The following is a 21,079-nucleotide window of genomic DNA, read 5'->3' as shown; positions in this document are numbered from 1 at the left end:
GAAGTGATAGGATTCTGTTCCTAGAAACTTGTTAATTCAATAATTCAACAAACATAGGCGAATAGGTGGTACAGTGAATAGGGTGTTGGAGTTGGAGGCAAGAAGACCTGAGTTCAAATTCTGCCTTAGACACTTGCTAGCTGTGTAACGCTGAGCAAGTCATTTAACTTCTGCTTGCCTCAATTTTTTCATCTGTAAAATGGGGAAAATTATGACATCTACCTCCAAGGATTGTAGTGAGGCTCAAAGGACAGGACATATGTAAAGTGTCTGGCCTGCTGTTAAGTGTTATACACATGCTCATTTGTCTTCATCACCATCGTTAATTATGCACCTACTAGGCGCACATCACTATGGGGATACTAGAAAAGAAAGAAAATTGAGGTAAGATGAACTCATTTCATAAAGTTTATTATGAATAATAACTAACAGTAATTAATAATAATAGCTGCCATGTATATAACACTTAAAGGTTTGTAAAACATTTTACACCTATTATTTCACTGGATCCTCACAGCCCTGTGGTGCTGGTACTACAGGAATATCATCCCCTTTTTATGATGAGGAAACTGAGTCTTATGGAGGTTGGATGGCTTGTCCTTACCCACGCTGCTGCCAAATATTTGAAGTGAGATTAAAACCAAGGTCTCCCTGGCTCTGTGCTGTTTCTAAAATTATTCCCAGAGATCACCAGAAAAGGCTTCAAGGAGGAGATGGCATTTGAACTGGACTTCAAAATACAGAAGGGGCAGAGAGCAGGCCAAACTTAGGAAACCACACAAGCAAAGATATAAAGTCTGAGATGAGTATAGGGTGATAATGGAAAACAGGATCATATGATCATAAATATAAAAGACTTTTATATTTGGAGGCAGCTAGATGGTGCAGCTGGACTCAAGAGTCTGGAAGAACAGAGTTCAAATCTGCCTCCGACACTTTCCGCCTCTGTGACTTTGGCCAAATTATTTCATTTCTATTTGCCTCAATTTCCTCATCTGTAAAATGGGGAATAGAATATCACCTGCCCCCAGGGCTGTTGAGAGAATCAGACAAGTTCCTACATGTAAAAGTGCTTTGCAAACTTTGAAGCATTATATGAACACTAACCAGCTACTGCTGATAATGATAATGTCCAAATCCCTCATTTTACAAACAAGGAAACTGAGGTTCAGAGAGATGGCAATTTTCCAGGTCCTGTTACTCCAAATCTCACAGTCTTTCCACTACAGAATATTTTAGCTTAGTCTTAGTGGATTACAAAGTGCCTTGTTCTCAATAACCTACCTCCGAATCAGGTAGCAATAATACATCATCCCCGCTTGGCAGTTAAATCAGAATGGTTAAAAAATTTACCCATGGTAACACAACTGTTAAACGATAAAATCAAGATTTGTCTAGAATAGAAAGCAAAGCTGAAAAGATAGAGTTCCAGTTTATGAGAAGCCTTGAACTACACCATAAAGGGTCCAGAATTTATTAAGTATTTACTTCAATTTAGAAAAAGCTTTATTTAGCACTTGCCATGTTGTAAGGAGGGGACAGCTAGCTATTATCATTGTTATGGAAGCTATGTAGTACAGTGGATAGAGTGCCAGGCATGGAGTCAGAAAGACTCATCTTCCTGAGTTCAAATCCAGCCTCAGACACTAGCTGTGTGACCCTGAGTAAGTCACTTCACCCTATTTGCCTCAATTTCTCCATCCTTAAAAAAATGAGCTGGAGAAAGAAATGACAAATCACTCCAGCATCTCTGCCAAGAAAACCTCAAATGGAGTCATAAAAAAACAGCTCAACAACAACAAATATGCAAGGGCCATATTCGGGGCAGTGTTATACAGAAAAGTACAATTAGTCCCTGGCATTAAGGAGCTTTTATATTCTATTGGAAAGTCAAGGAAAGAAATATCCCAACAAGCATGATGACAAATTCTCTTCCCTTTGACCTTGTTCCAAAAATGTTTCTCTCTCCCAGCAAGCAAGTAAAAGTTAGCCCTAAAGTCCAAGTTTAGTCATGTACACTTGTATTTTCCCCAGTATTTTGCAATTATAATGAGCCACAAAATAACATTTTCCCTCATGTTTCTCATCTCAGATAGTACAAAATATATTTTAGTGTTTTCAAAAATGCTTTTTTTTCCCATTTTTTTCTCTTAACTGGTCAACAAAAATGTTTGTTAGTTAGTTTAAGGAGGAGGGAAGGGATTATGTATAAATGCTGAGGGGAGCCCTGGAAACATTGCTTGAGACTAGTTAGAGGAGGGCTGCTTCTGCAGGCCCCACTTCAGCAAATCTCTCTAGTCACCCATGCTGGTAACATAGTAGACAGAGAGCCCCCGGGAGTAAACATGGAGCTCTGTCTAAGTCAGGGCCATAGAATTGGGCCCATTGTAAGAAGGAATCATGAAAAGAGCTTTGTTGAGGACGCTTTCTCTCTGTTTTCTAATTCTCCTCAAGCTTCGCTGAAATGGTCACAATTAACATTTAAGTGAATAGACCAGTGTACAGCTTCTTTTCACAATCCAAATAAAAAGTTGCCCGTGCCCAATTTGTTTTTACCTCAATATTCAAGCTTCTTTTTGCTTTGTCCAAATCCTGCCACTAGTGGTGGGTTCCAAAGACAAGATGAACTCACAATCTAGAACGGAACTATTTCACCTAACAAAGCAAAGGCAGGTTGCGATGACCAGAACCGTCAGGCTGCACACAGATGGTCTTTTCACTTCAGATAAATTATGGAGTGGTTGGAAAGCTGGGAAGACACAGAACTTGGCAGCAAGGAGCAGAATTAGTCATGTCAGAAAACTAAAACACAGAAGTTATTATGAAACAAAATAATTTCCAACGATTTTAATAAGCTAATCTTCCCAATGGCTCCATGGAGGTAAGCCACACTGATTGGCCCCTTTGTGAACAGACACCTAAAGCACGGAGAGGTTCACTGACTTGAGCCCTCCCTCCCTTAAATCCAATTCACTTGCAGGTCATGGCATCACCTCCCTGATGCCATGGTCCTCTTCCAGAATGAAGGACAAACAACAGCCCAAGTCACTAACTTCTAATCCCCACTCTAAGGACAAGAACTTAAATTCCTTATTCCCAGTTCTGTACTTAACCCAAATCACACCAGTCCAAACTGGCTTCTCCCTACTCTTATCTTGCCCCATTCTACACAACTATATTAATCTTCCTAATACACAATTTTAATCATGCTCTCCTTGCCCTAACATACTTCATTCCCATGCCTCCAGTGTCTGTCCACTGCCTAATGTCCTTAATCTGTAACTGGAGCCAAACAAAGATTTCCCACTCTTCTCACAAAGCCTCCATTCCAACCAGACTGAACTACTCATGCCACCTCAAAGACATCGGGCAGTATCCCAGGCTCCACATTTCTGTCCATGGCATACACTTTACACAGGCTCTCCTCCCTAGTCCGCCCTTACCTGAATCCTATCCCAAGTCAGGTGTTACTCTCTCTCTCTCTCTAATTCTGCCCTGACCACCTCAGGCCACAATGCCAGTTCCTCCTCTGGTCCCCTTATTTGCTGAATCATTTCTTTGGCATATCGCTAACATTACAAAGAAGCATATGCCATCAGAGATATAGATCTAGATACCATGCGCTGAATTTACAGTCTGATGTCCTGGGTCCAAATTGAGCTCTGCTACTTACTGCCTCAATGACCTTGAATAAATTATTTAACCTCTCCAGGCCTCAATTTCCCAACTGTGAGATAAGAGGATTAGACTAGATGATACTGAAGGGCCCTCCCAGCTCCAAATTTATTAATTCATTGTACCTAAATGAATAAAACAACTGATTAATTACATTCAAATCTATATAGATGACATTGGATTTTAAAATGACAAAATTTTCCCGTTGTTTTCAAAAATACTTTTTATAATGTTATACCTGAGATTTTTCAAATTCTTAAAAATAAAGGCATGATTGATAAATGCAATAAAGTCAGAGCTGCTCCCATGACATTCCTAAGGCAAATTAGACAGTGGCAGAGGCTGCAAACAGTGATCTAAGCAGCACCTGCTAAAGACGCCAACTATAAGCATCTTGGGACGTGTAGTACATTGTAAACTTTGCTCTTCCCAACCCCCAGCCAGGGAAGGGAATAAACATTTATTGAGCACGTACTATGTTCCAGTCACTGTGTTAAAAACACTTGATGAGAATTATCTCATCTTATCTTCACGTCAGCTTTGGGAGGTAGGCGCTTTATTATCTCGATTTTACAAATAAGGAAACTGGAGCAGATAGAAGTGAAGTGACTTCCCCAGAGTCGAATGGCTGCTAAGTGTGAAGCAGAATTTGAACTCACACTTTCCCAATTCCAGATCTGGTTTTCTATCTACTTGCTGCTTTTTTGTGAGGTACTCTTAAGCACTCTACATCTTATGAACTCTTAAAAAAATCTTTACATGAATAAACTACTGCTTTACTTTGGTAAAAAAAAACAAACAAACAAACCTATAAAGACTCCCCATTGTGTACTGAATCACCCAAAGCTTCCTTCTTGGCTGCTGAGATCCTCCATAATCTGGCTTCAACATCTCCAATAATTCCCACAAATCGTAGCCTAAAAATTCTGCTTTCGTTAAGTCCCACATGTCCTGTTTGTTCCCATGAGTCTCTGTGCATGAGTCTGCACATCCCCTTCTCTCCCATGTAGACACTCTCTCCAACATCTTCCTGCCAAACCAATCCCAGTTCTCCTTCAAAGCCAAACTCAAGTCTCACGTCCTCTAGAAGCTTTGTTCAAGTAGTCTATCCCAGAATGGTCCTTATCATCTCTGAACAGGGACTTATTGTCACTACCACTTAGTTTTACAGCTTGTTTTTCTCAAAAAAAAAACATCATCCAACCCCATTCTACACCTACTCCCTCCAATTCATCATTAAGCATAGATCAAATGAGGTTACTCTTGCACTCCATGCTCCCTATTGACTAATGAATAAAATTCAAACTCCTTAGCCTGGCAGTTAGGATGTTCTGTAAACTACCATTATCCTTCCTTATTAGCCTCCACATACTTTTTACTCCAAACTGTTACATGATGCCTTCTCTGGACTCTGTGCCTTTGCCCTGTGCATTCTCTATGTCTGGAATGCCCTCTGTCACTGGAATTCTGTCACTGGAAATACCACCTATCCTTCATTAAAGACTAACTGCTCCTTTGGTCCCTAATCCTTTAAATTGAGAATCTTTCTTTCCTCACAACTCCCACAGAACTTTCTTTGTCCATCTGTTATGCACTTAGAGTTCGATGTATATCCCAGTCTTTTATGTACATGTGTTATCTCCTCCTAGATTGTAAAGTCCAGGTAAGGAAGGTCTAGGTGTTCTTTATGTTTAATTCTCCCTTGGAGACTAGCACAGAATTGCTCCGTGGTCAAGATTAATCACTTAACTGTTTGCTGAATTGAAGGCAACTAGGTGGTACAGTGGATAGAGTGCCAAGCCTGGAGTCAAGAAGACTCACCTTCCTGAATTCAAATCTGGTCTCAGACACATCCTAGCTGTGTGACCCTGGGCACATCACTTAAACCTGTTTGCCTTAGTTTCCTCATCTGGAAAATGAGCAGCTGAAGGAAATGGTAAACTCCTCTAGCATCTTTGCCAGAAAAACCCCAAGTGTAGCCATGAAGAGTTGGACATGACTGAATAACAACAAAATTGGGAATGGCTTACCATTGCTAGAAGAAGGGTTCTTAGGCAGCAATCCACAGATCTCCAAGGAATCCATGGATAGATTTCAGGAGTTCTGTGAACTTGAATGTGGGTAAGTTATATCTTTATTTTCACTAACTTCTAAATGAAATGTAACATTTCCTTCTATTAATAATTAAAAAACAATAACATTCTTCTGAGGAGGAGTCCATAGGCTTCCCTAGACTGCCAGAAGGGTTTATGAAATAAAAAGAAACCTATCCCACCTAGAATCAAAACTGTTTACTGCCTAGTAAATCTTTTAGTCTGTTAAGCAAATAGCTGAATTTGTGTTTGACAAAATTCTAGGAAATACACCTAAGCATGACCATACGCAAATGTCCAAACATTGTGCCTGGCAGTTTCTGCAATACCGCTTTGCACATGGAAGAATGTTTTCCTTTACTCCAGTCTTCAGGCAGCAACAAATTTATTGCGATATTTCCTGGGAATGAAACATTTCCACTGATCTCTTGCGCTCCCTCCTACAAAGGAACTTGTTAACATCAACATTAAATGCAAGTGTTCTAAATAAATAACTCTGTGCCTTTTTTGGTTATTTAAAGTCTGTTCTACAATAACAAGAGTTTACTGTTATTTTGGGGGGGAGGGGAGGAATTCACAATTCTGAATTCTGGACACTTGAGTCAGAAACAATGAATTCAAGAGAGAGAAAATTATTCTAGAAAGACTCAAGAAACCTTTATTAGGTCAGCTAGAGAAACAGGCTGACAATAGCAGTCAATTTATCAAGTACCAATGAAATAAAAATTTGTTTGATGTGAGAGAACAGTACCATTGATGATCCTGTCTGATGCCTCTATTTGGCTAAGCATATTGGAAAAAATATTTTGAGAATTACCTGTTGATGTCCCTGAGATACCTTCCCCACATTCAAAAGTTAAATGATATGATCCCTAGCGGGGTGCAGAGCTCAGTAAAGACACGGTTAGTGTCTCATCTAAACTTTGTATCTGCTGAGTGGGGGTGAGCAGCAGCTACTTCATCTAGCTGGGCTGAGTTCCACTGAAGCATAGGGTGGGGAGGGGGATTATGCTATAGGAACAGCACACACTTCCTGATACTTCATCTGGCTCCACTTTCAGGAAACCAGGAAGGGAAACAGGAAATACAGAAGGCTGTTGTTGGGGGCAAATGGGGAATATTTTTTTAGCTGTCTAAGGCATTGCAAAAAATAAATAAATAAACCTTTTCCCTAAAGGCTGAGCCTTCGCAATCAATTTAGATAGCCTCTGTGCTTTCAAGCATCCCAAAGAGCTCAGAATGCTTTCCAAAAAGTCAATCAGTCAATGGGCATTTGTTAAGGCCCTACTGTGTGCCAGGCACTGAGCTAAGTTCTGTGAAATTAAAAATGTTATTTTCCTCCATGACCACATCGGAGGAAGGAGGAAGGCAAACATTAGAATATCTATATTTCACAGTTTACAGACTGAAAACCATGATTGATCATAGCAAGAGGAAAATTCCAGATTCCCAGTTTTCCTTTCATTGTTCTGAGTGTTGGCTTTCCTAAGGAATTTAAAGTGGAATTTTATATGTTCAAAGTGCTTTGTTATCCATAACCAAGGAAGAAGGGGTGACTTCTATAACTCATATGTTATGAGCGGAATTGGCAAGTATGAGTCCAGTTCTTATGAGTAATCACCATGTCTGACGGATCACCAACCCCCAAGGAGCTTGGTGATACTGCTTCTGGAAATGTATGACAGAGGAACCCTCTTCTTCCTGCTTCAGAGCGCACACACAGCTATTCTTTGTTCCCTGCTTTGAAATACAAAAGTAGCAGCAGTGGTAGTACTAGTAGAAATAGTAATAGTAGTAGTGGTAGTAGTAGCGGTAGTAGTACTAGTAGCAACAGTAATAGCAGCAGTGGTAGTAGTAGCGGTAGTAGTACTAGTAGCAACAGTAATAGCAGCAGTGGTAGTAGCAGCGGTAGTAGTACTAGTAGCAACAGTAATAGCAGCAGTGGTAGTAGCAGCGGTAGTAGTACTAGTAGCAACAGTAATAGCAGCAGTGGTAGTAACAGCGGTAGTAGTACTAGTAGCAACAGTAATAGCAGCAGTGGTAGTAGCAGCGGTAGTAGTACTAGTAGCAACAGTAATAGCAGCAGTGGTAGTAGCAGCGGTAGTAGTACTAGTAGCAACAGTAATAGTAGCAGTGGCAGCAGTAGCGGTAGTAGTACTAGTAGAAATAGTAATAGTAGTAGTGGTAGTAGTAGCGGTAGTAGTACTAGTAGCAACAGTAATAGCAGCAGTGGTAGTAGTAGCGGTAGTAGTACTAGTAGCAACAGTAATAGCAGCAGTGGTAGTAGCAGCGGTAGTAGTACTAGTAGCAACAGTAATAGCAGCAGTGGTAGTAGCAGCGGTAGTAGTACTAGTAGCAACAGTAATAGCAGCAGTGGTAGTAGCAGCGGTAGTAGTACTAGTAGCAACAGTAATAGCAGCAGTGGTAGTAGCAGCGGTAGTAGTACTAGTAGCAACAGTAATAGCAGTAGTGGTAGTAGTAGCGGTAGTAGTACTAGTAGCAACAGTAATAGCAGCAGTGGTAGTAGCAGCGGTAGTAGTACTAGTAGCAACAGTAATAGTAGCAGTGGCAGCAGTAGCGGTAGTAGTACTAGTAGCAATAGTAATAGTAGTAGTGGCAGTAGTAGCGGTAGTAGTACTAGTAGCAACAGTAATAGCAGTAGTGGTAGTAGTAGCATTAGTAGTAGTAGGAGTGGTGGTAGTGGTAGTAATAGTACTAGCTGACATTTTATATATAACGCTTTAAGGCTTATAAAGCATTTTACTTATGTCATTTCACTTTTCCCCTCATAATAATCTTTTGAGGTAAATAAATACACATTACTCCCATTTTACAGATAGGGAAACTGAAGTCCAGAGAAGTACAGGGACTTGCCCATGGTCATATAGCTCCAAAGTAATGAAGGTGGAACTCAAACTCAATGGTTCTTGACTTCAAGTCTAGCATTCTTTTCATTATAACAGGTTGCTTCTCATGAATACTTGCCTCAGAGCATGGAATAGTGCTAGTGCTAAAGTAATAATTGTGGAAATTTGGAATTAAAATGAAGGAAAGTAACTCTATTTGAATACCAAAAAGCTGCCATACATAATATACATTTTTCATATACAAATAATTTCTGGTTTTTTGCTTTATACTTTCTCACTTAGTGACCTTGTCAGTTCCCATGAGTTTAATTATCATCTCTTTTAAGACAATTCATAGGGACAGAGGTATAGCTAGATACATAGGTATGGAAATAGAGACAGATGAGAGAGAGAGAGAGAGAGAGAGAGAGACATCTCCAACCCCAGTCTCTCTCTTACACTCCAAGTTTCATATTACCAATTGCCCATCGGACATTTCATGGTGACATGGATAAATTACCTCACCTGGAATCAGGAAGACCTGAGTTCAAATTCAGTCTCAGACTCTTTTACTAGCTGTATGACCCTAGGCAAGTCATTTAACCCTATTTACCTCTGTTTCCTCATCTGCAAAATGAGCTAGAGAGGAAAGAGCAAACCACTCCAGTATCTTTCCCAAGAAAAACCCAAAAGAAGTCACGAAGACCGAGACACAGCTGATGACAAATGAACAACAACACACTGAATATCCTATATTCCACAGACATCTCAAATTCAATATTACTAAAACCAAATTCCCTATCATTTCCCAAAACCTATCCTTCTATTACACTTCACTACTTAGGTCAAGGGCACCACCATCCTTGTGGTCTGCCAGGTTCATACTCTTGGCTTCTTTCTCTCTCTTTTCTTTTGTATCTTCCCTGTGCTTTGTGCACAGAAAGAAGACCATCCATGGTTGTGGCAGGAATGATAACATGAATGCAAGGGACAAGAGTTAGCCCTGGATCTGGTGTTTAAAAGTTTTATCTATAAAGCATATTGAATTTGCAGATAATACCAAACTAGGAGAAGTAGCAGAATAAGAATTAAAGGTCACCTTGCAAGTTCGAGAAGTGATTAGAGAGAAACAGAAGGAATGTCAGTAAGGTGACATGGATCGAGACACTTATTGTGAGAGGAAGCAAACACTGTGGAAGGACAAAGGGATCATGGTGGGAAATGAACTGAAGGAACAACAGAACAGTGAAAGTTGAGGTGAAGTATGTGCAGGAATGGATACTGCAAAATGTAGCAATCATGAGGTCAGAATCCTGGATGCTAGATCGTCTTCTGAGTTCTGTTACTACAAATGACTCAAAGCCTGGCAAAGAAAACCGACATGAGAAACTGAAAGAAATTACTGTTATTCAGCATGGAGAAACTGAGGGACAGGGACAACTTAAAATCGGTTTTGAAACATAGAAATGACTCATAGAAAGGAGAAGACTAAACATATTTAAAGGGGGAAAAATAAGGGACTTAGATGCAATATAAAGAAAAATTTCCTAAAAGTGAAGGCTAATTACATTGAGACACTTTGAGGCTGGTCAGTGGGTATTATTACCAAATTATCCCCCAACCAAAGGGAAAAGAGTAAAATTAAGAGGGAGATTCTAATACCTTTGGAGTGCCTTAGATGAAATGGTGCTTCCAGATACTAGAATAAAATGGATGAATTTGAAAATAGATGGATATCTCTTCTAAGCCTATGCGGAAACCTAGTTTAAACTCCAGATCCTCCAACAAAATTTAGCAAGGTAATTTTTCTCTAGCCCAATGGACTTGGAAATGTCCCTTGGACAGGAGAGAGAAAGAAAGCACAGCTTTTGGGGTTGCTTTTTTTTTTTTTTGAGGCAATCAAGGTTACTTGCCCAGGGTCACGCAGCTAATAAGTATCTGATGTGCGGTCTTCTGACTTCGGTATTCTATCCACTTTGTCACCTAGCTGCCCCTGTTAGATACATTTGGATAATGCTCCACAAATCACAGGACTTGTCCTGGCAATTCACCAGCTATAGTCCTAGAACTCTTATACCCAAACCTCAAAAGATGGAAAAATTTCTAGCTTCTTTCATGAAAGCTATGGTACATATTTCTATATGTACAGTTCATATTTCTTCTATAAAGAAAATCAAAGTATGTACTTCCCAGGGCAGCTAGATGGAACAGTAGATGAGTGCCAGGCCTGAAGTTGGAAAGACCTGAATTCAAATCTAGCCTCCGATACTTTCTAGCTGTATGACTCTGAGAAAGTCACTTCACCCTGTTTGCCTCAGTTTCCTGATTTGCAAAGTGAGCTGGAGAAGGAAATGACAAATCACTCCAGTATCTTTGCCAAGAAAACTTCAAATGGGTTACAAAGAGTCAGACATGGCTGAAAATAACTGAAGGACAACAAAACTTCCCGGGACACAAATCTAATGATGTCACACTCCTGGGAGATCTTTTAGTGACTCCCCATTTCTTCTAGGATAAAATGCAAAGTCATTTAAAGCCCCTCACCATATGGCTGAAGCCTACCTCTTTAAGATTTCTCCCCATAATTCCTCTTCACATATTTTCTATTGAAGTCACACCAGTTTACCTTTCCACATTCATCATTCTATCTGCTTTCTCCATACCTTTGCCCAGGCTGACCCAGATATCTGGCATACCCTCCCCTCTGTCTTGAGAATCTCAGAGGTGCTTCAAAGCTCAACTCATCTGCCACTGGCTACAAGAATCCTTTTCAGATTCAACAGATTCCACTTCTTACAAGCTGTCAGGGAGGGCTCTCTTTTTCCTCAAATAACCACCTATCTCTTTGTCTGACTACATGTTTTGTCCCCCTCCCATCCCAACCAGATGTAAACTCCTTCTTAGAGAACCCATTTTTAAGTTTGATTGCCTATGTCTAACATGGTACCTTGTACACAGTAGGCACTTAATACACGTTCTTTTGGATTGGAGTGAAATAACTCCAAGAGGGCTTCAAAGGAATGTTGAAGAACTCCCTTTTTCATAGGAACATCCAAGGAAAACAAGATAAACTCAAGAATACCCATTATGAGTTTAGACATGAAGTCACAAACACAGAATCCAATGATGCGTGTTACTTCTTACGGTTAAAATGGAAGCCTGTAATATCGCTTCTCATCAATGCTTCACCCTCTGGTGAAGAGCAGTAGAGTTTCACTCTGCTTTAGAACATATATATATACATATACACACACACATGTATATATATGCATATGTGTGTATGTGTGTGTACATGTATATATGTATATGTATGTATATGTGTGTGTGTGTATGTGTGTGTATATAGTCTTTCAAATTATTGCCAAAAATAAAAGGGATCACCTGGCAGCCAACTTTCTAGTAATAACCTCTTTGAGTTGAGTTAGGGTGGTCCTCAAGTGAAATGACTTGCCCAGAGTCACATAACTAGTAAAGTGTCTAAGGCTGGATTTAAACTCAGAAAGGGGAGTCTTCCTGACTTCAGACCCAGCACTCTATCCACTGAGCCACTTAGCTGCCCATTGGTTACATGAGAGAGTTTTTATTTCAAGGGGAGAATACAGGGAGGGGACGGTGAGACTCCTCCCTCCAAAAAAAGAAGAAATGAAAGAAAAGAGCATCAACAAATGGAGAGTGGAGAACGGAAGGAAGTTCAAAAGAAGACAGAGACAAGGAGGGCAGCTTTGGAACCACCATACTGAATTTAGTACATACTTTAAAAGATGTACCTAACGCTATTTTTGGTTTCATATGCAATTCTCTTCTGCTATCACTGGTATGTGAAAATGAATATGGTTGTTGCCACTTGCTTTTTAGTGACGATGATGATGGTGATGGTGATGATGATGGTGATGGTGATGATAAAGAAAACTGAAGGGGAGAGGTAGAGCACAACAGCTTTTAAAAAGAAGAAGTCTTTCCATTCAGGAAAGGAATGGTTTCACAAAACTTGAGCTTTCCTGACTCAGTCATAAGAAGCCTGGGGCTTCTCAACATCACCGGTGGAGGACTTTACTTACTTTCTTTACAATCTAATTTCTCCATCAACAAACTGCTGATTCCTCCGAATACTTATTATTCCAGGTTTTTGTAATTTCCATACAAGTTAGAAGCAACACTATTTCCTCTGAGGAGCCAGATCAGTAGCCGAGGGTAGTCTGTGCTTGAAGGGGACTAATCAGGTCTGGTTTTTAAAGGGAAAAAAGAGTGAAGCTTGTGTTTATAGACCTTTTAAATTTGCATAGACGCAGCCGTTTCCAAGAACTATACGCAAAACCTCCATTAATGTTACACTTAGGTTGCTTCAAAGGATGATTTTTCTGGCCAATAAACCATCTCATTCATGCCTTTCCTCAAGGGGTCAGAGTCTGACCCAAAACTGCAGACAAAATAACATCATTTTTGAGAACATGAAAAAACCCAGCAGTGCCATAACTGGTCATTTTAAGCGACACAGCAAAGTTCACAAAATGTAGTCAGGAGCAAGGGCAGGTGGGTAGGAAATAAGCCTTAAAATTAACTTAAAAATTCATCTGGATGTGGGGCGAAAGCTGGGGCCACAGAGACCCAGGAGAAAATTGAAATCCTCCGTGCTCATCAAAATGACGCTGCTGCCCGTACAGGGAACAAACTAAGCAAATCGGAGCTTCCCATCTTAATGAATTACCCTTTCTAACTCAGTTCTAAGCTCAGCTGCTGAAGGCGCCTTCTCCAAATATCTGGGGCAAAACCCATCTCCCCTCTCCCACCTACTTTCTGTTCTGATAAGAAATTTCAAGTAGGAATTTGACTCTTGCTTCATTTTTTCTTAAGAGTAGGGTAGAATAGAGAGCAGAAAGCCAGCCCCAAAGCCAGGACAACCTGGGATCGAGTACCATCTCTGACGCATGCTAGCTGTGTGACCCTAAGAAATTCACTTACCCTTTCCATAGGACAAAAATGCAAAGCAGAAGTTTCATAGATGGTCCTGACCTACATTGGAAGATGAAGTTTCCTCACCTGGGAGTTCCCTATAATGATGAAATCACAGATCCATTCCCCATCCCCATCCCCATCCCTATCCCCATTCCTATCCCCATCCCTCAACTTTTCTTACACAATAAGTGTCTTTACATTCCCTTCTTTTCCAGGCAAATGTGAATTTGTTTCACTTTTACCGTGCATAAGTTACAGACACTCAAAGTACCAAACAACAAATTAGCTTATTAATAGCTGTGTGCTATATTATTATAAATCATGTTATAAATGGTCGAAATGAACACAAGACAAAGTCAATAATAACTTGTGGCCTCGCACCACTCTCCTTCATTTCAATCCAATCCAACTTGCATGCCATCACATCACCTCCCTGATGTCACAGTCCTCTTTGAAAACAAAGGACAGGCACCGATAAACGCCACCATTATTTCTAGCAAAATGTTTTCCTTCTGTTTCTAATGCTGATGATTCCTCACATTCAGGTGCCACTGAAGGTTTGCAGAGTGTTTTTCTCATAACGACATGACCAGACAGGCAAGAAAGCATCCTAGCGATGACTCTGTGTATTTCAATAGCATTCAGACCTTCCCAAAGGGTTTCATGTCTATTGTCCCATTTGATCCTTCCAACCTTTTCCAGCAGACAGAGCAGGTATTATTTTCTCCATTTTACAGATAAGGAAAGTAGGACATGAACCATTTAGGTGACTTGCTCTGTCTCACAGAAAGTCTTGCAAATTCATTTGACATTTACTTAGTGGGCCTGCATCCCCAATCTTAAGTTTATTTTCAGCCTAAATATACAAACCACTTTGACTTACAGATAAGAAAGAAGTTGCCTATTTGCAAAGCCTAGGCTAACAAGCAGGGCCTTTCATTAATCCTGTCTTCCCTTAATATCACTTCCAGTTTCTTCTTTTCCTCTAAGGAAAACTCACTAATTTAGACCCCACTTCTGCATTAGATTAAGCTTTATTTTTGTACTGCTACCCATAAAGAGTGAGCTTGCTAAATAAGCCAATAGCTTCTGCAACCCAAGAGAAGGTGGGGAGGGGGGAGGGAGGGAAAGAAGAGGGAATGTTTAAACTTCTTAATAAAGAAAGCCCATTTTCATATCCTTAAGGTTTTTAGCTAATTGTATATGAGATTACAAGATAAAACTACTTACAAATGAATCTTCTCCATTCCAAAAAGCAGGAACATAATTAGTTTTAGGCTCCATATATACAAAAGGTTATATATAAGAGGAAAGGTCTAGGTGCCCTTTGAGTTCCTTATCTGTGAGACAAGAAGCATTTATCAAGTGCCTCCTATATGCCAGGAAGTTAGGTGGCCCAGTGGAGAGGGGGCACTACCTTTGGAATCAGGAAGATTCATCTTCCTGAGTTCAAACCTAGCCTCAGACACTATGTGATCCTATGCAAGTCACTTAACCCTATTTGCCTCAGTTTCCTGAGAAAGAAATGGCAAACCACTTCAGTATCATTGCCAAGAAAACCTCAAATGTTGTGTCCAGCAAAGAGTTGGACACAACTAATCAACTTAACAAGAAATATGCCAGGCATTGTGTTCCCAGTCTAGTTGGGGAGAATCTGTGAAGAACTATGTACAAGGAAGATACAGACAGAAGGAAATGGAGAGATTCACAGAAAGATGGCAGCGTATTAAGGGGGATCAGAAAAGCCTTTTATAGACAGTGGGGTTTTCAAGTTAGGACTTGAAAGCAGACAGGACTCAAAGGTTGCATAATGAAGCTTTTTTCTTCCTAAAAGCACTCTATTATATATGTTGAATATTTCACCAATTCCAAGAAATCTATTACATAGCTAGGATCATAAGATGCAGAGCTGGAAATTACCTTAAAGGTCATCTAATAACACCCCCTCACTACTAGAAGATGCTGAGCCCCACAGAATTGAAATCATTTGCCCAAAGTTACACAGCTATTAAGTAGCTGAGACAAGGTTTGAAGCCTGGTCTTTTAACTCCAAATCAAGCACTTTTCCCAGTACCCTAAGAGGTCTCATTGTTCAGAGAATGAGATCCTTATTTGGAGCAACATAGGAAAGCTAAAGCCATTTGGCTTTAGGGTTGTTACGTCCAATTATATTATCCTGACTGCTACCCTCTCCCATAGTTTGAAAAATTACAGATGAAAATTAGATTTCACCTGGAGTTCTGCGGTTAATAACCTATCTGACATTTTGCTGGAGAGGTTACTCTCTCAGTATGGGATTTCAGATATGAAAGCACCAGTCAAGGGAAGTCAGACAAAAAGACCAGTTTTCTAAGTAGGTAAAATCAGATAGACTCTGATATAATCTGACAAGCAGTGGGGAGTTTGACCTGCTGAGAAACATCTCTCCCAAAGCTTATCTTGGTCCTGCAAATTGGATCTTCTGGTGATTTGTCTCTGTGTCTTAAAGGATTTTTTTCTCCTATTTTTCAAAATTCAGGATTTAATGTTCAAACAGCAAAGATGAACATTTATTCAATGTTTACCCTGAAAATACTCTATGAATATGATTTGAGAGGAAGTGGTGTTTTTTTTTAAATAGGAGTAGGAGAGAAGCCTTCAAGACCCAAAGAAATGGATCTCTGACAGTAGCGACTACGTCTGTCATTCAATTCCTTGGGTAAGAAGAGCAAAGTTAACATTGGTGATAGAAAGAAACAGGGAGAAAAACGAGTTTTTAATTGATCAGAGCTTTCTGAGTCAGGATTTTCTCTCTGAAAGTATTTAATAGATTATTTGGATGAATAATCATATTACAATTAAAAAAATCCTGAGTCTTAAAGGGAATTTTAGAACAGAGAAACTTTAGAGCATGACAGGCCACATGCAACCAACAACATTTCAAAATGCTGTCTGAACCAAAGTAAAATGTAATTGGGAAATATTAAACAAAATAAAAATACAGCATAACTTAGATAATATTATACTTTAAAACTAAGTCAGCATGTAGCCTATGGAGATGGTTAGGTATGTACTCATTAGTAGCCTCAGTCTCTATTTGAATTGGATATCGCTGTGTCAGAACAAGGATTCAGATCTGGGGGTCCCAAGAAGGCGGTGAGTATTTGGCATTTTCAATGGAAATGACCTTACATGTACTTTTTACTTAATTGAACTTTGTTGTTTCAGCCAACTCTTTGTGACTTCATCTGGGTTTTCTTAGCAAAGATACTGGTATGGTTTGCTATTTCCTTCTTCATATCATTTTGCAGATGAGGAAACTGAGGCAAACAGGTGATTTGCCCAGAGTCATACAGCTAGTGTCAAAGGCTGGATTTGAACACGAGAAGATGAGTTTTCCTGACTCTAATTCCATCCACTGCACTACCTAGCTGTTCTTCTTAATTGTACTACTCCGTAGTTACGTGCTAAATTTTATATAGCCAACCTCTAAAAGTTTATAGGGGGAAAAATATTGGAAAAAATTGCTTAAAGTCAAACAATGAAAATGGTTGTTAAGTACCAGATAAATATTTCAAAGTGTTTGCTAGGTACTGAATAACACTTCAGTCATTCAATGGATCTCTGACCTTACTGATGTGAGCACCCTTTGCAAGAAACCAAACCACAACTGATCCCTCCACACTTCATCCTGGGCAGCCCTCATCCTTTCTCCACAAGAAGCCTATGCAATGAGTTGAGGGCATTTCACTAGACCTCTTAACATTATATGGGCACCAATGGCACACACACATGGCCCATTATCCCTGCTCTCCTTCGTGACTGGTTACCTCTTTTTCTTGTTATATGTGCCTGTGATGATCTCACTACAGCCCTTTGAGTCCTCTACAATTAAATATTCAGACACTGTGGCATTTCATGACTTTGAACGTGCAGCATCGAGAACACAGTTACTATAATGATGACTCTTGGTCCTAAAAAAACACATGATGAAATACATTTCCTTCCTCTCAATATAGAGGGAGGGAACTGTAGGTACTGTCAAATGTGGTCTTTATGTCAGTTTTTAAAAACTGTTTTTCTTTGTCACAAAGAATGGTTCAGCAGGATGGAATGGATATGCTGAAAAAGAATGTATCCAAAAAACTCCAAAAGGCATCCATTCTTTTTTAAAGACAGATCTTTGTTTCAGGGAAGTGCTTGGAGTCATTAAAAGCCCTTTGTGTCTTCCCACTTGTGATTTCTTCTTTCTAATCAATTCTAGGCCCAGTTTATTGTCTGTTTGTAGTGTCGTTCCAACACATATGCACTGATGGACCAACTAGTTCTTTGCACCATTCAACAACTTATCTTACTCTAGATAATAGATAATCTTCCTCCATTTGGTTTTTCCTTCTTGTAAAGGTAGGCCAAAGTTTTTTAAGCAGTTCTAGATTAGCACCATATATCATCCACAAACATGATCACCTGGGGAATTTTAGAATCTCTAGAGAATACACCTTTCCATGGTTTACTGAATAGTCTACATGAAAATGGCAGACACCTCTGGTGAGCATATTCCTCCCTGTTTTATGCCTTACTTGATATTTATAATCAGAGCATCAACATTTTCTCTATTATTACATCTGTCCAAGTTTTATATAGTTTTAACTTACGTGTGGGAGATGCCTTATGAGAGGGAGACCCTTCAAGGTGGCACTTTGTTTTCTCCAATAAAATGATTTTTGATAGTCAACAAACAATAGACACAGTGGGTTCTTATACTTTCTATACCCATACCCAGGTGACTGAGTGATTGTCATAGAATACTGTTTATAAAGGTCTGCCTGTTCTCTTATCATCAAGGACACTCTTTAAATACACAGAGTGTTTCTACCAAGATTTACAGATATGGTAAAAACAAAAAAGGCATATAAATCAGCAGCTATTAATGTTTTCTCCATCACTGTTTCACGTAGTGATAACATCTGTGATTTTTTTCCCCGAGTATTTTGGATCCTTCCCTAGCTCAGGTATCTTCACAGCTGATCCCTGAACATACCCAAAATTGTATCACCACCAGTGAAGACTGACTGTATACTTGGTTTAGTCCAGTATCTTTTCTCCTATTTGTTTTCTTTAGTGTCTTTTCTATTTACTCATGCAGCACATCAGTGATAGGGTTATTAGCTGTCCAAATTTGGTGACTGTGCTATCAATATGATGAAAAGGGTTGGTTATGGTTATTAACAGACCTCTTTCATTTTCCATCTCTTTGTTGTCTACCATCCAATTTCATTTTTAAGCATTCCCAGGATTATAAGTTAATTGAGTGTCTGATAACTATCTATAAACTTTTTTCCCTTCCTCTGCTTCTCACTGTTTTTTACCATAGTACTGCTCATAATATTTTACCGTCACCTTCTGTAAGATTTTTCAAACAAGTTAATAATACACTCAGATTGACTTTGATTGCCATATCTTTCATGGTTTTAGGGACGGAGTACCTGGGTTCTTCATTAAAGTGATTTTCTTTATTCTGGTTAAACTTGCTTAGGAAATAGTCATAGTCAAGGTCTACGTCTGTTCTTACATCCATTTGATAAAACAGGTTTGTTAAAATAGGTTGAGTTTTCCCAGTTGCACCCTATGTATTCTTCTCATTTTTATTATCCCTTTAGGTCTAGGAATGAATTTTATCTTTGTTCTAGTTCAATGGTCTACCTGTAGAGATACGTGATTCAGAAATAACTCTCACATTGCAAAATTCAAATGTTTTCTGTATGTTAAAATATAATCAACTTCATTTTATGACATTATTTGTTGTTTACTATGTACAGCAGTTTCAACCTTCTTCTCAAAGAAACTATAATATATAGGAGTGGAGTTTCTATGTATCTTAAGGCCTCATTTCTTTCTTACTCACTGTACACTTTCTGTCATCCATCCCATGCTCCTTATTGCATTTAAGTCACCAGATATTCAAGTAATACTAAATGTGCACTTCATTTAGAGGTTCTTATCAAGTTATTCATAGAATTTCTATTCCTCTTCATCCTCTGCAACAGATGTTGGCTCATATGCTGTAATTATCGTCATGGTGATATTTTCACAAATGTTAATCCTAAGCGCTGTAACACAGGATAACCAAATGTCCCGTGATGATGTCTCTAACAAGACATGCAATAAAGCCAAGCCATTTATTGGCCTCCCTTTAAACCATCCTTCCATTTAGCTACAGCTTTCCTTTGTCTTCTGATTTTGTTGATAAGACTTTTGCAGACTTTTGTGTTGTCAAACAAATATCAAATAATAATTATGAAGCCTTGAAAAATTATTTTGTATTCTGAACCAAACAAGCAGAAAATATGCAAGGTTTTGAACCCAACAATCCCCCACATGTCACTGAACTAACCCTAAATGTCTATCCGGGTAATCTTTTAATTTTCACCCAAAGATTTAATATCTAAAGATTCACTAAATAGTGATTAGAAGCTGTTCTACTACTAGATTCTTCTGATTCCTTAATCATGATAACAGGGACACTTTTTCATACTCCTTTGCATTACATTCGGCACACTACCTTGCACCAAGCATTGCTGTTTAGTTGTTTCAGACTCTGGTAACTCCAGTTGGGGCTTTCTTGGCAAAGACATTAGAGTGGTTTGCCATATTTTTCTCCAGCTCATTTTACAGAGAAAGAAACTGAGGCAAACTGAATTAAATGATTTGCCCAGGGTTACACAGTGAGTAAGTATCTGAGGCTGGATTTGAATGCAGGAAGATGAGTCTTCCTAACTCTGAGCCCAGTGCTCTGTCCACTGTACCACCTAGTTGCCCTTGCACATAGTAGGCAATGATTAAATATCTGGTTGGACGAATAGATACATAAATTTGCCATGAGCCCTAACTAGTTAACAAACTCAGAAGAACACTTAAGACATCATTAATAAATACACTAAGAAAGGAAGAGCAGGGGTCTCCAAAATCATATCACACTCTTGTTGACCCTAATGAGCCATGAACTAACCAGTGACTTCATAGAAACTAAGACGTTTTTCAAATTCAGATCAACAACTGAAAACACAATGGATTTTGAGGAGGTGGGGGGAGGTTAGGGAGAGAAAATTATATTTTAAGAAGAATATTTGCAAGGTTAAATGAAAAAGTGTGTAAGGGCAGGAAATCAACAACATATTTGGAATTCTAAGGGAACAAATTAACAGCTAGAAGAAAACATGCACCTGGCAGGAAAAAATCCTTCAAGGAAATTATTGAGACATGATACATTTCCTGTCATAGCAACACGAGCTAGTTCTTAAATCTAGTATCTCCTAAATTGTGAGTAGCTTTAAATATCCTAAGCTAGATATCAGATTTTAGGACACAATAGAATATTTTAAAACACCTCATTGCACTATTCAAATTATACCATGTCCAGCACCAAATGCAGGGGCAAAACAGCATGGTTTCGTTGCCTCTGGTATTTGCAAAACATGATAAGCACGATTACATACAGGTAGACCCCATCTCAAATCCTTAATTGGGTCTACC

The 21,079-nt window shown here is 39.2% G+C and overlaps 1 protein-coding gene across 7 annotated transcripts in view; it reads right to left on the bottom strand.

The window, feature by feature from the left end:
* The window catches only part of ARHGEF28 (Rho guanine nucleotide exchange factor 28), a 361,347-nt gene that overhangs the window by 329,792 nt on the left and 10,476 nt on the right, over nucleotides 1–21,079 (bottom strand). For 4 of the 7 annotated variants that reach the window (XM_072606337.1, XM_072606344.1, XM_072606338.1 and 1 more), the window contains exon 1: nucleotides 11,562–11,715. The exons of the other annotated variants lie outside the window; for them this stretch is intronic. In XM_072606337.1, the coding sequence (XP_072462438.1) occupies nucleotides 11,562–11,715 (154 nt within the window). Of the gene's footprint in view, nucleotides 1–11,561; nucleotides 11,716–21,079 lie in introns of those variants that run through there. 7 annotated transcript variants of the gene reach the window in all.

Source organism: Notamacropus eugenii, chromosome 4 (genome assembly GCF_028372415.1).
Source record: "Notamacropus eugenii isolate mMacEug1 chromosome 4, mMacEug1.pri_v2, whole genome shotgun sequence".
In the NCBI taxonomy this organism is placed as follows: Eukaryota; Metazoa; Chordata; class Mammalia; order Diprotodontia; family Macropodidae; genus Notamacropus; species Notamacropus eugenii.
The sequence above is the reverse complement of the archived record's forward strand: the minus strand, read 5'-3'. Positions and strand labels throughout refer to the sequence as shown.